The sequence below is a fragment of the Saccostrea echinata genome, unplaced genomic scaffold, assembly GCF_033153115.1.
Source record: "Saccostrea echinata isolate AGI-Se365-2 ecotype Australia unplaced genomic scaffold, CSIRO_AGI_Sech_v1 ptg000001l, whole genome shotgun sequence".
In the NCBI taxonomy this organism is placed as follows: Eukaryota; Metazoa; Mollusca; class Bivalvia; order Ostreida; family Ostreidae; genus Saccostrea; species Saccostrea echinata.
This window is the reverse complement of record NW_026889750.1, coordinates 2,727,123-2,741,255: the sequence shown is the minus strand read 5'-3', so window position 1 is coordinate 2,741,255 and position 14,133 is coordinate 2,727,123. Positions and strand designations below refer to the sequence as shown.

General features: G+C 30.5%; 1 protein-coding gene across 1 annotated transcript; it reads left to right on the top strand.

Moving 5' to 3' along the window:
* The first annotated feature begins 2,564 nt into the window (after nt 1-2,564).
* Nucleotides 2,565-6,429, top strand: LOC133178359 (gastrin-releasing peptide receptor-like). Its single transcript, XM_061313126.1, has 2 exons — nt 2,565-2,869; nt 4,969-6,429. Exon 2 carries the CDS (start codon nt 4,971-4,973, stop codon nt 6,168-6,170), a length of 1,200 nt encoding a protein of 399 aa, XP_061169110.1. The 5' UTR covers nt 2,565-2,869; nt 4,969-4,970; the 3' UTR covers nt 6,171-6,429.
* The last annotated feature ends 7,704 nt before the right edge of the window (nt 6,430-14,133 follow it).

Sequence of the window (14,133 nt, the reverse complement as noted above, 5' to 3'; positions counted from 1 at the left end):
TTAAATTCATTCCATATATATATATATATATATATATATATATATATATATATATATATATATATATATATATATATATATATATTGCAGAAAGCTCACGACATTACGACATTTACGGATCTTCTGTAAGGGGGAAATAACAGCATGCGTGCCAAATAGCAGGATATCTTATATCCTACATATAAATCCTAAAAATACGAGCTTGAACATCCTTCGGGACATGGAAATAACATAAATGTTGACTTTCTGGTGCTTCGAAATGCTGATTTACATCTATTTGCGTGTTGTTGTAATTAAGGGCAGTTTATGTGAATTCAATTGATCATTATCATTATTGACAAGTAGTGCAAACGAAAGCGCCTTCGTGTAATTGGTCAATTGATGAAATTGTCGTCCACAGTAAGAAGGACATTGTAAAAGTAAAATAAAATTGAAGTAATTGACATCAATGTCATTAATTGCACAATTGATGTGAACAGATTAACATGAAGTAGTCTTCTAGAACTTCAGGTTGTTGTTTTTCTCTCTTTATATCTCAGAAAAAGCTCCATGTAAATAAAAATTGACGATTGAGGCTTATTCCCTTCAGAGTTTACATATGCCATGCTTGAAAAATAATTTTGTTATGATACTTGGCTTTTGTTAGTTTTGATCATATTGGCTTTGAAGATGTTTGAATATGACAATCGATTTTCTGCTTCTTTTTGGTCTTCATCGTGATATTTTCCTCACATCAAAAAAAGTTAAAGCATGGCGATTTTAATTAAATCTGTTTAATTCTGAGCTACCGTCAGCATCAATTCATTATTTTATAAATGAACTTAAAAGGGATCTAAAATACTGAAGTGAACTAAGGCAAACAATTTGACATGCATTTGTAATGGCAGATCTAAACTTTATTGTACTTTGAACTGCTCTGTAAAGTACATGCCATTTTTGAATTTTGGTAAGTAATTTGATTATTTGAAAACATTTTTCTGCAAAGCAACAATTAAACGAGTTAGATAAAAAACATTTGTAAAGCATTGTATTTCCTAATCCCTCATAAAAAATCCTATCCACATTTCTTATGAAGTATTTTTTATTATTATTATTATTTATTTATTTTTTTTTTTTTTTTGATAAATATTCAAGAAAAATTATCAACTGATTTCAAATTAAAAAGAACAGATTCATATACATGTAATATTGAGGAACTAATTGAATAGAATTCCTAATTAAAATTCTTCTCTTCATCATGAAGTGATACTACTACAATTCTTGTAACATTAATAAACTAGATGAAGATAATGACACGAATTTAAGCCAAGTAAGAAGTGTGCTTCTTTCAGGGTAATAAAGATTATCAATTTTCCAACCAAAGAAAATTCTTTACAAAAACTATAACCCCCTTGACACACTTTCTTTTACATTTATTTTAGTTTTTGATGATACAATCGTATTGAACATTTAGATATATGCAATTTATTTAGCGTTTAATTTTTATAAACCCTCCTGCTGATTTAGAAGTTCTCAGTATCTGTTGCACAGGCACTTGTCTAGTGCTCTACGCCAAAAGATCAAGATTTAACCTAATTTACATTGCAATTGGTTGTTACTGCGAGTAATATGGAAATATTCTATCAATTTTATTTTTCATAACTGACGTGATGGATACTAATAATCAGAGAGAGAGAGAGAGAGAGAGAGAATCGTTTTCAGAAGAGTAACTATATCAATGATACCTTGGACAGAACCAAAAACAAAAATCGGACAGACTCAGAAGAACTTGTCATGGTTACATAAATTACATCATAAATCTCTTTGAAATCATAGGGAGTGTTGAGTATTAAAAATCTAAAGAGGTTCTGTTTTGCTTGTAATCCAAAAATAAATAACAGAGAATTGTAGTTTTTTTTAATATCCAATGGAATACATGAACATCAATTTTGATACATGTACTCTACATATTATTAATTACAAGCATGTATGATGATATTATCACTTGTAGTTTCTACAAGTCTTCGGTGTAAATACATTGCGATAGACATCGACATTCTTTTGTATTGTTTCTGCAAGACACGGCAGATCATTTCCATTGATATAATGCTCATACCCAGCAGTTTGCAAAGGAAAAGAATTTGATGCATATAGTGAACGTTGATCTTGCAGTAAATGTGGTCACTCCTTCTTTTATAAAGGACCAGAATCTTAGATGTATGCGCATTAACTTGATGAACTTTTTATCGAACTTTGATAGATATTTAGAAAAGGTGAAAATGTGACAATTTCACGGTAAGTTTATAAATTGAAAATGCAAGTCTTGTTATCATTATACAGATAACCTTTACTTCGGATATTTATCATGCTTGTAATTGACAAATTGGCATTATAGTAATTTAACACTCAGAGTGTGGCCAACAGATTTAAATGACATTACACAGTGCTTAGTTTAATCAAAGTTCATAAATACATGTATATTATTCAGACTCGATCGACTCTTTTGAAATTTTTACATTGGTATCTCCCTATTACAGCGACGTAAATAAAAACAATAAGCGCAGCAATGCCTTGTGCTGTTTTATTTTCATAACATTGGCTTCGTGGGTGCTTTACTTTCGCATATTTTGAAGATCCATCGTGTTTTTGCAAGGTGTAAGGATGACATCGCATTTAGAAATCTTACATATGGTCGCCTGAGTTTTGTTTACTTTGAAATTCGGCATTGATTGCTCTGTCAATCACACCAGATCCTGACATAGGAGATTGGTCGAGGCAGCCAATATAACTCAGTTTCTGATGGCTTTGAGCTTTAACGAGAACAGATTCATTTCACTTCTCCCCAGGACAACAGAGTCTTGAATACAAGTTCGGATCTATCTTTGTTCCGGTAAGTGTAAGAATTTATCATTAACTAATATAAGAAGGAAAAAATATTTATTTTTTTTTCTTATAACATTTCATTTCACATGTAACGATATTTGCGTTTTCAACAAGTTAAAATACATCTGTCAAAATATTTATTTATTTACATGTATTTAGATTTTTTGATTTTAAACCGAGATGCTGAAGGGACAAGCATATTGATGTGCCTTAAAAAGGAAAAATTCAATCGCTTTGGATTTTTTTTCCTCATAAGCTCATTTCGACTAGTTCATTTAATTATTCCTTCTAGCTGAGATTAAAAACTTCCGAGTACATTTGTCGTTGAAGTTTGAAAAAAAAATATTGAAAAGAACAAAATAAGCAATGATTAAAAGACACAGTGATAATTTTAATATATATATATATATATATATATATATATATATATATATATATATATATATATATATATATATATATATATTGTCACTCTTGTCAAATTTGATACTGTGTCTTGTAAAAGACATATGCTTTCCTTCTTTCCTAAGTCTTTGATTCCAGTACAATATAAGATTGATATGAAAACCAACTGTTTCATCTCCTGAACTTTCACAAACCCCCAAATCTAATTAATTTTCATAGCAATATTTCATGAACTTTTGAATCTCAATGCCTTGGGAAAATAATATACATTTTAAATTTCTGAGGGACAATTGAATAAAAAAATATCTGTAGAATCAACGAACTTTCACTGAAAAAAAGATCTATCCATATTAATATTCTAGACCCCTATCACTCAGAGCGCATTAGCAGACTGTACTCGGAGAGCATATATCATAGTCGGAGTACATTATTTCCCCTGTGTTCTCCTACATTCAGGCGTAGATTTTTCCCAGCAGTCTGTAGAGCTGTATATTACATTTATAAAACTTGCACTCCCCCGTGCCCATGACGAGAACCAGAAAACTCCAATATGAAATTAGCTCTGATTTGTATTCCTGTGTATCCCTTAATGGCACAGAACACAAAAGACCAAAAGCCAGTGCATCTCTGAATTTTTATGTTTGCATATAGGACTGGTGTTAAAACTCTTTCCAATTAAGGAAATGTGGCCTTTTTTGCGACATACATTTTGTTCCAAATGCTGTTTGGTTATTTTTCTTTTGTTATTTTTGTTTTTATGTTATATCATTAGACAGCATCTAAAGCGGAACAGCTTCAGGAAAATGTCAATCTTACAGCGAGTCTTGCTTCGGGATTCAGCTCTTGTCCAACAAATAGAATTTTCACTAAATATAATTACAGTGTAACCACTTCATCATGCACCACATGTCTTATCTCTTTCTTGAGAATATTGAAAGAAAATTAGAGAAAAAAATACAAATTAATACCTTTTTGTATATCAATGAAGAGTTTGACATTTATTAACTATAATACCTATATAGTGTGACAGATGAGGATCAGAGAAATTGTCAATTTATAAATTATTGTGAAAATATTATTACCTCTTAAATAAATGTCCAAATGGAGGGATTGATAAAAACTGTTTGGAACTGTTAATTTTTTAAGATTGAAGATTGCTTAGCTTCATATTTTCTCGTCTTTTAAATTTCTGTAAAAAACATTAATGTACTGATTACAATTTGGCAACAAAAAAACGTCATTGTACTGACCATATATATATATATATATATATATATATATATATATATATATATATATATATATATATATATATATATATATATATATATATCTCCTCACAAAGCTACTGTACTTGTCACTTAAATAGGTTAACTGGATTAAATGTGATTAACTGGCAGCATTTCTCTTAACAAAATTAGAAGCGATTTACGTGCCCGAGTTCTACACTGACGTAAATGTACTGAAACAACGCCACTGGTACAATAAAAAATAAATAAAAAGAAATAGAATTTGTTTTCTATTAAATTTGTACGTTTATTCAAAATAAAAAAAGGAAATAGAGGTGAGAAAGAAATTAAGCTACCCATCCTTATTAGTACATCGAAAAGAATTTTATCAAAAAATTATCTCTTTTATAAGTTAACTTGAAAGAGTGGAATTCTTATTTTTCATTTAAAAAGCTATTGTTCTAATTTTCAGAGATGAATGTCACAACCCAGATAACAACTTTGTTCAACGTCACTTCTTCAATGTGTATGATGACGTCACCTTCAGTTAACAACTCCAACAACAATTCATGTGTAGACAACATAACCACTGATTGCGGACCATCTCATAATTCATTCACAGAATATGACGAGTATATTGCGGCCCTGTTTATCAACAAGAACTATTTGTACTTTATCGTGGGCTTGGGTATCCCAGGGAATATTGCAGCAATCATTACTGTCTGCAAAATGAAACCTTTTACTTCCTCTTCCGTTTTTATGATCGCGTTGGCAACAATGGATTCTTTCAATCTCATCATAAAAGAACTTTATTATCAGTTAACTTACTATGACATTCAAATGTATGACATAGGGTGTCAATTGATGATTTTTCTCGGCACGTTTGCAATGCAGTATGCCAACTGGATTCTAGTGGCAATGACTGCCGAACGGTTTATAGCCATAAAATTCCCAATGAAAGTCCAAGAAATATGCACCAAGACGAAAGTGATCATCGTCCTTGTTGTACTTGGTCTTGTGTTGGCAAGCCTCAACTCTCACTTCTTTGCAACAAAGCGGGAAGGGTACACAGCCTTAAGGAAATATTCCTGTATGAGTAAAGTCGGCTACGATAACTTTTATACAAAGATCTGGTATTGGATAGATGGCGTTGTGTATGCCATGGCTCCGTTTTGTTTATTGACCATTCTGAATTTCCTCATCATCGCTGGCATAAGAGATTCTGTGAAGAAACAAAAGGATTTGACCAACCTTCAACAGAAACAGTCCAAACAACACACACAGATCACCGTTATGTTGGTAACCGTATCCGTGGTTTTCACGGTCTTAACTATGCCCAACTGTATTTTCTTCATCTATGATGGTTATTGGGACTTCGAAAAAAGTTGTTACGAAACGGCGCTCTATCATTTGATTTATCAAGTCGTTTTTGTTCTTTCTGATCTGAATCACGCGGTAAATTTCTATTTCTATTTTCTCAGCGGAAAGAAATTCCGTAAACATTTTCTCAAACTTATTTGTTGTTCAAAGAGAAAATTTCATGGAACAACAGCAACAACAATTACAAGATCATCTAGATATCACATGTCCGTCACATCTACACCCAGCAGTCATTCGTTAGTCGATCATGACGCTACATGCAATCCAAGCACTAAAATTAGTAACAGATGGTAATGCATTAGTGTATTTTTCCCGACTGAATATTGTAGTAGTTTATTGTTATGTATAGTAATGGTTTCATTCTGCTTAAGACTTTAACAAATTTGTTATGAATGTATATGCAAAAGATTTCAAACTATCGACATTCCAACTGATTTGTTTTTGATAGATGTGAAGAAATCATCCGTGTTAGTTAAATGAAACAAAGTACAATTATTCCCCCTCCCCTCTTTTCAAAGGGTACCAAAATATAACAATAAATTATATTTGCGTCGATTTTCTTTTCGTTTAACTGTCCATGCAGGTCATACTTTGGCACCAGAGTAGACTTAGTTATATAATAAAATCCTATCCATATAACTGTGAAAATCCTTAATGAAGGTCTCGTCTAAAAAGTCAAGATTATTCGACATGAGGTTTTCAACCATTTACTGACTCGAATTTAAACTTTCGTTGTTGAGTTCTTCATTGTGACTCAGGTGTATTGCTTAACTTGGCTTCTGTCTGTCTTTTCTTAAACCGTAGGAAGTAGGGATCGTTTGACCTTTTCACAAAAAAAATCCTACGATCTATCTTTAAATTTTTCTTTCAGATGAATCTTGTCATTTTCCTGAAAACTCTCTTTCATGAAGAAATGCGTGAGAGTTATGCCAGTTTATACAATTACCAATCTCTTCAGATTTTTTTTGTAAAAAATTACGTTATGGTAAGTTTTCAGTTAAACTAAATACTGATCGTAAATATTTTTTGTGAAAAAGGTTCAACTGACTGATATTTTGTCCATGCACTGCTTGACATTAGAGTTTATTTATTTATTTATTTATTTATTATTATTATTTTTTTTTTTCTTTGTAAAATAGAAGTTGACTTTTTCAAATAAGAACTTTACAATTTATACTGTGGAGTCATCATTGTACATGTATGTCGGGAACCAATGCTCGTGGATTTCGAGGGTCACCCTTATCTAGTAGGTTAACTTTATCATCGTGTTGATTCATTGAATCTTCTGTATGTATGAGTTACCCAAAAATTATATCCCAATGAATCGGAAAAAAAAGTTTGGTTGCCCACTTATACTGATCCTCTCGAATTTAAAATGATTCATCAGCCTTTCTTAAGTGAATGTGGATTTCATGAATGTAACCTTCTATATTTACATAATGTTTAATTTTTATTTAGGATTTATTTGTTTGAAAAGATACTTTAGAGGAAGTTTTCTCTCAGGATTAAAACTGATGATTATTTTTTTTTTTTTTTTTTTTTTTTGTGAAATGTTCAAAAGCTTTACAGACTCCCGGTCTTTGACCCAGTTTTTAAATATATTCATTATGTCGATTTCCCCATGGCACTTTTTCATCTATGAAAAGATGAGCAAGGTTGTTATATTTATGCCCTGGCCTCAAGACCATAAACTGAGAACAGACTTCAGTCAAAATTTTGATTTGAATTCCTTGATTTTTTTTTTTACATATGTGCTTTAAAATTTGCAGGTTTGTATTATATTCAAGATCAAACATATGATGAAAATTTTGTTTCATTATCAAAATTACTTCAAAAGTAATATTGATTTGAAAACATGTCCTTGTTAAAATATCAGTCTTATTACCATGTGGATCAAGCAGATAATATATCTCTTTTTTTTCGTGGTTTGACATCGTTCATCGTCAGACGTTCATCATCAGTCAAAAACTTTGGAACATTCTCGACCCCACATTCTCAGCTTCTCCACTAAAATTGCAAAACCAAAAATTCAAATTCTGGTTTAAGACATGAATTGCATGTTAATATTTACCATGCACTCAATCATTTTTCATAGTTATAATGAGCACGAGGTCCTCCTATCTAATTATATGTTCCGCTACCCCTTCTCAAACGGTAGCAGATTCATAACATCTTTTGCTTAGATAAAAAGACCTCTATCAAATTATAAATGTAATGCATGTACACTGCGTAAGTGAGAAATAGAAGTTTGTTGCTGACAGAAACAAAATTAAGAAGATTCTGTTAAGGTCCTATAATCCCGCACAGCAACATATGAAGAACTTAAGTATGTAAGATATTGTTGTCGTGGGTTTCAGTAAGCGTTCACATATGCCAGTCTACCTAACTGTGAAGGCAAGTTGGTCTCCTGTTCAAAAGTAAGATTTTGTCCAAAATTATAAGAATGACATACAAATATAGGATTAAAAGTAAGGGTCTTGATTTTTGCCATGTATATTGCCTGATAAACCAACCAGACTTTTCATTACTATGCTTGCAGAAAGTAGTGCAACATAAACTTGTAGAACTCGTAATCTAAACTGACATTAATTTTACCAACTTTCCAGAAAAAGAATTTTTCTTTCATTTTTATAAAAATTTAACATTTGTTACAATGTGTTTTAAAATAATAGAGGTACTGAACACCTGCCCTTGTGACCGTGATGTTTGACCCTTGTTTTTTTTAATTGGGGGGGGGGGGGCAGAAGTAGCTTGTTTTCATTTGTTGATCACTTTGTGACCTTGTTCTTTAACTTTTTTTTCAAGACAAGAATAAAATCATATTTCAAGCAATTTTTTTAAATATTTTTATTTCAATTCTACAGAGAAGATGAAGTTTGACACAGTCATTTTCGCAAATGTTTATGCTCCATGTGACAAAGACGAACACACTTGTTTCTTTATTAAAACACGTTTTGAATATTGAATAACAGATATATATCCTTTCATACTTTTCCAGCAATTATCGGCACAAATATCATATTGTAAAATATTGAATTTATTAGGTGGCAGTAAATGCAAAATTTACAACATGATAAGTATCATGTTGTAAATGTTGAATCCACCTTCGCCTAGTAAATTCAAAATTTACAAGATACAAACCAAGTACGGGTAAATTTGCTATAAATATAAATCTACATGTATCATTCAACTATTTTGTAAATGCATCTCTTAAATCTACATGTATACATCGAATTCAACGATGATCAGTTTACTTAATTTTATAAAATGTTAATTTAACGAATTAAGATATTATATTATAAAAGCACCAAGTATTACTAGTGGCTTTTTAGTCATTTATAAAATCTAAAGACAAAATGGTAAAATGAAATCTGCTGCTAAATGTAGCTGGAAAAGAAATATAAATATAAATATTACGTCATATAAATCAAAAAATGGATGCCTGGATATAGATATATATATCGGAACCTATTTTGGTTGTAAATGATTCAAATATCAAATTTCTAAAGTATTAAGAATTTGGAAACTTCCTTTGATGTTCAAAATTTTACCTTTCTTGATCTGCAATCATCCTTATAAATCTATGCAACTTTTTATCACTTTATAGGACATTGTGATTTATTCATTTTCCTTACATAAACATGACTTTTAAAAGATGTTATTTTCATGATTTTTTTAAAGGTTGTATCATCTGTCCTTAAATACTAGTACGTAAAAGCATTCCTCAGCGATAACTTGTAATACTACATGTAGTTAGATTGTATATGATTGTATGATATATATATATATATATATATATATATATATATATATATATATATATATATATATATATATATATATATATATATATATATATAGACTGCATGAACTACAGGCTTTTCACATGTTTCTTTTCTTAATACCGAATTACGTGCTTTTTGCAGATGATAAGAAACCTTAAAGATGATAGGTTTTTGGATGAAAAAGACCTATTTGTATCATCATCAGTGACTCTTTGAGACAATGTGTACATTGCTAATTTCAGAAATACGAATAATATTAAGGGTACAACCAGTGTTAAGTAAAGTTTAGTTTAGTTAGTTAATTTACTTAGTAAACTGTGCAGAAAAGTATACCTTTTCGGAGAAATTAGAAAATACAATTATGTTTATAAAATACTATTATATACTGTCTATAAGATTTATACGGCCCCTCCCCCCCCCCCCCCGACACACACACACACACGCACACACAAACTAAGTTTTTCGCTGTTAGTGATTTTTCCTTGTCATTTTATTTCTAGGTTGGATACATGTATTTCTTAACTTGTCATTGGATTTGGAACTTCCGTCCCACTAGGAAAAATTTCATAAAACTTTGAAAATGAGACAGAATTTTTCACTCTCAATAACATTCCTTTACAACAAGAAAGTTGCTACAGCATCATCATTCATATCTTGCAAATAATGAATAATGTTAAGGTTCTTTTTTCTTGACACGATTTAGACTTCATGTTTGCAACTAAAGTCGTGCTTTATCAGTTTCTTTCCAGTATGCTGTTATATCAGGAAAACGCACTCACATCTGTAGTAGGCTGTTAATAAGATAATAATTCAAACTGAAACTGTCTGGTGAGGGGAATTCAATTATATTGGGCGTTTTTACATAATAATTGTTTCAGACAAAACGTAACTTCTCAGACATGTGCAAGGAAATTAGTTATCAATCAGCTAAACTTGTTTCGATGGATGTTAATTACAAAAACAGTTGTCAAATCCTTTGATTTTAATTGTGTGCCAACACAAATAGTCATGACGTAAACGGCACATTTTACCTTAATATCAAGGATTATGTTTTAATCTGAAAATATGTATATGCACAACACAATTGATAATTTTTTTTTTGGCAAGGGGCATTCCTTCGTTTTTGTTTTTCTTCTTTTTAACATTAATTTATCATTTATCTAAATGATTGATTGATAAACAATTAATTTTATGGAGTTAAGCCAAAGATCTGCTATAGGTATGGTATCTTCTTTCCTTTCTTTCTTGACTTTTTAATAGGGTTTTCTGTATGGTACGCCACTAAATCAAAAAAAACAAAAACAAAAAACAAAAAAAAAAGCTGTTTTTCTTAAAGAAAGTGTTTGCTACTAGCTGTGTATTCAGAAAGTTGTGCTTTTGTCATTGATTTAAAAGCTGTGTATTCAGAAAGTTGTGCTTTTGTCATTGATTTAAAAGCTGTATTAAAAAAAATCAGAACTTCAAAATTACGGCCTGACACTAATAAAGACGAACAACTAGTTACAGTGCGCAACTTTTTTCAGTGATTTTCTTATGAAGTAAAGCTGAAAAAAATGGAGTCATTACACTTGGATGAAGAAAACAAACAAATAAGACACAAAAGAAACAAAACAGAATAGGAGCACAATTTTCATTTTAATCGTTTAAACTACAATCTATTCGATCGAACCCTTTTCTCTGAAAATCAACAAATTACGATTGCACTGTTAAAGATTTGTGGAAATATGAAGGCGTGTTTGAAATGAAATTATATTTCATAACAACAATATGCATTAAAGTAATTTATGCTTATAAAATATTTCATTAATTAGTCATTCATTCACGAATGCATTTATGCAGGTACTGAAAGTTGTTGTCGTCATAAGTATGAATGAAAAATTTTTTTAAAAATCTATAATTTAATTAATTTTGGATTAGTTAGTAATACCTTTCCAACAGAGGCGAGCTATTGATTGATCATTAATTTATAACTAAGAAACGCATTAATTTTAACCATATTTTATTAAGTAAAAACATAAAAGATTGAGCAAAATACATTAATTGCCTATATGAGCCCTCTCTCCAAGTTAATTGCTTACCGATTTTCTCTAGATTTATATTCATTCATTCATTCATTTATTCTCTCAAAAACCATATGAATGGTACAAGAGGTACATATATACATGTTTACAATAATAATGGACGAGCAGAGATTACAGGAGGACAGACAGTGTCAAAAATTTTGATGATAAATGTACACAATTTTCTTAAGAATGCTGGGTCAGTATTTGTCATTAAATTACAGAATTTTATAATATTTGGATGTACATAGTATTTCTTTAACAGAAAATCTTTTCGAATATTACAAAATACATTATATTCCAGTGAGTAATGAAATTCGTCTCCAATTTGATTATTATTACATAAATAGCACACTCTTTCATTTCTTTCAACATTATTCCATCTACCCACCTCTATGGGAAGACGATGGTTACTTGTTCTGAATTTTGAAAAGATATTTCTAAATTTTCTTGGTGAAATAGTTAAGTATTTTTCACATTCAAACTTTGTTTTAAAAATTCTATATGCAATACCTTTACTGGAATTATTCATATCATTATACCACTTTTGTAAAAATTGGTCTTTAAGCTTTTGGTTTATTGCAGTCGTAATCCATTTAACACTATGAAAATTTTGATCATTCCAAACATTACATAGTCCTGCAGTGTTAACTATATTCTGTATGCAAGATATCCATGGATTATCGATTCCATTTTTGGTATATTTATCATAAAGATGTAAATAAATAATTCTACAAATCTTATTCTCATTTCCATGTAACAGTTTCCCCCAGAAAGATATCATTCTTGTATAAATGCGTATGTGCATCGGGTAACGTCCAGTCTCCCCGTATACCATAAAACTTGGCGTACTAGATTTTAGGTTTAAAATATATTTCAAAAATCTTAAATGTAGACGTTCAATAATATCAATATTTTCAAATCCCCATATTTCGCACCCATATAACAAAACAGGAACAACAACTTTGTCAAACAGATCTAGCTGACAATCAAAAGGTAGATTATATAAACGAATTTTTCTTATAATGCCGTACATTGCCTTTTGTGCTTGATTACATAAGTGTTTCTTAGCCTTTGAAAATGACCCTGATCTTGAGAATAAAATACCTAAGTAATTGAAATCTTTTACAGTTTCTAAAACATCGTTGTTGTATTCAAATGTATGTTTGGGTGATGGTCCTTTTGAAAAAATGACAATTTTTGTTTTATTATTATTAACATCGAGTTTCCATGCTTTACAATATGCAGAGAATTCATTTAATGCATGTTGTAGATCATTTGCAGTTTCAGACAAAATAACAGTATCATCTGCATAAAATAATATAAACAGGTTGATAAAAACGGTAAGATCATCTTCAATCTCTTTAGACAAATTCTCTAAGCCATTAACATTCCTTTCTGTAAGATAATTTTCTAAGTCATTGATATACAGAGAAAATAAAAAAGGTGATAGATTTTCGCCTTGTCTGACTCCGACCTTGCAGGTGAAATATTCAGAAGACACACCATCCACATTTATTCTTGATTTTATGCCTGCATATACATATTTCTAATGTAAGTAAAACACTTCCCACTAACACCATGTGAAAATAATTTGTACCAAAGACCACCTCTCCAAACAGTATCAAAAGCCTGTTTAAACTCGATGAACGCACAATATAACTTTTTTTTGCTATTTATAAGTGCTTGTGACAGAAAATGCAAAATCAGTATATTATCTAATGTAGAGTACCCTTTTCTGAAACCTGTTTGACTTTCGTTAATCAGACTGACATTTTCTGCATATATTTCTAATCGTTTTTTTTCAAAATACTAGTGAAAAGTTTCCCAAGGCAGCTCAACAATGTCATCGGGCGATAGTTCTCGGGTTGTGTTGGGTCTCCTTTATTTTTGTAAATAGGTTTTACAATGCCTATAAGCCATTCTTCCGGTACTATCCCAGAGTTAAAAATGAGATTAAACAATTTCTCGTATAGAGACAGAAACAGTGAAATAGTGGTACTAAAATGTTCATTAAGAATATGGTCACTTCCGGGAGATTTGTTGTTTTTTAGGTCTTTTACGGCGGCCAAAATTTCATCTTGCGTAATTGGATAGTCAAGTATTTCATTATACCTACTTTGTTCAGTGATGTTGATTTCAGAATCAGTTTCCTCTAAATCGGCTTCATTAATATTTTTGAAAAAAGTATACAGATTATTTAAATCAGCTGTACGTTTATTATTTCTATTTTGGCTATTTAATATTTTCCAGTATTCCTTTGTGTTGTTTGTTCGCATTTTTTTAATTTTCTGAGACAGATCTTGTCTATAGTTATTTATTGATGAATCCATTACATTTTTATACTCTTTGCTAGCTATTTTCAGATTTTCTCTAGAATCTTGGGTTTTAATTCTATTATGCATACGTTTA

What these genes read in the sequence shown, in the direction of transcription:
- LOC133178359 (XM_061313126.1), top strand. Translation starts at nt 4,971, where the DNA reads ATGAATGTCACAACCCAGATAACAACTTTGTTCAACGTCACTTCTTCA.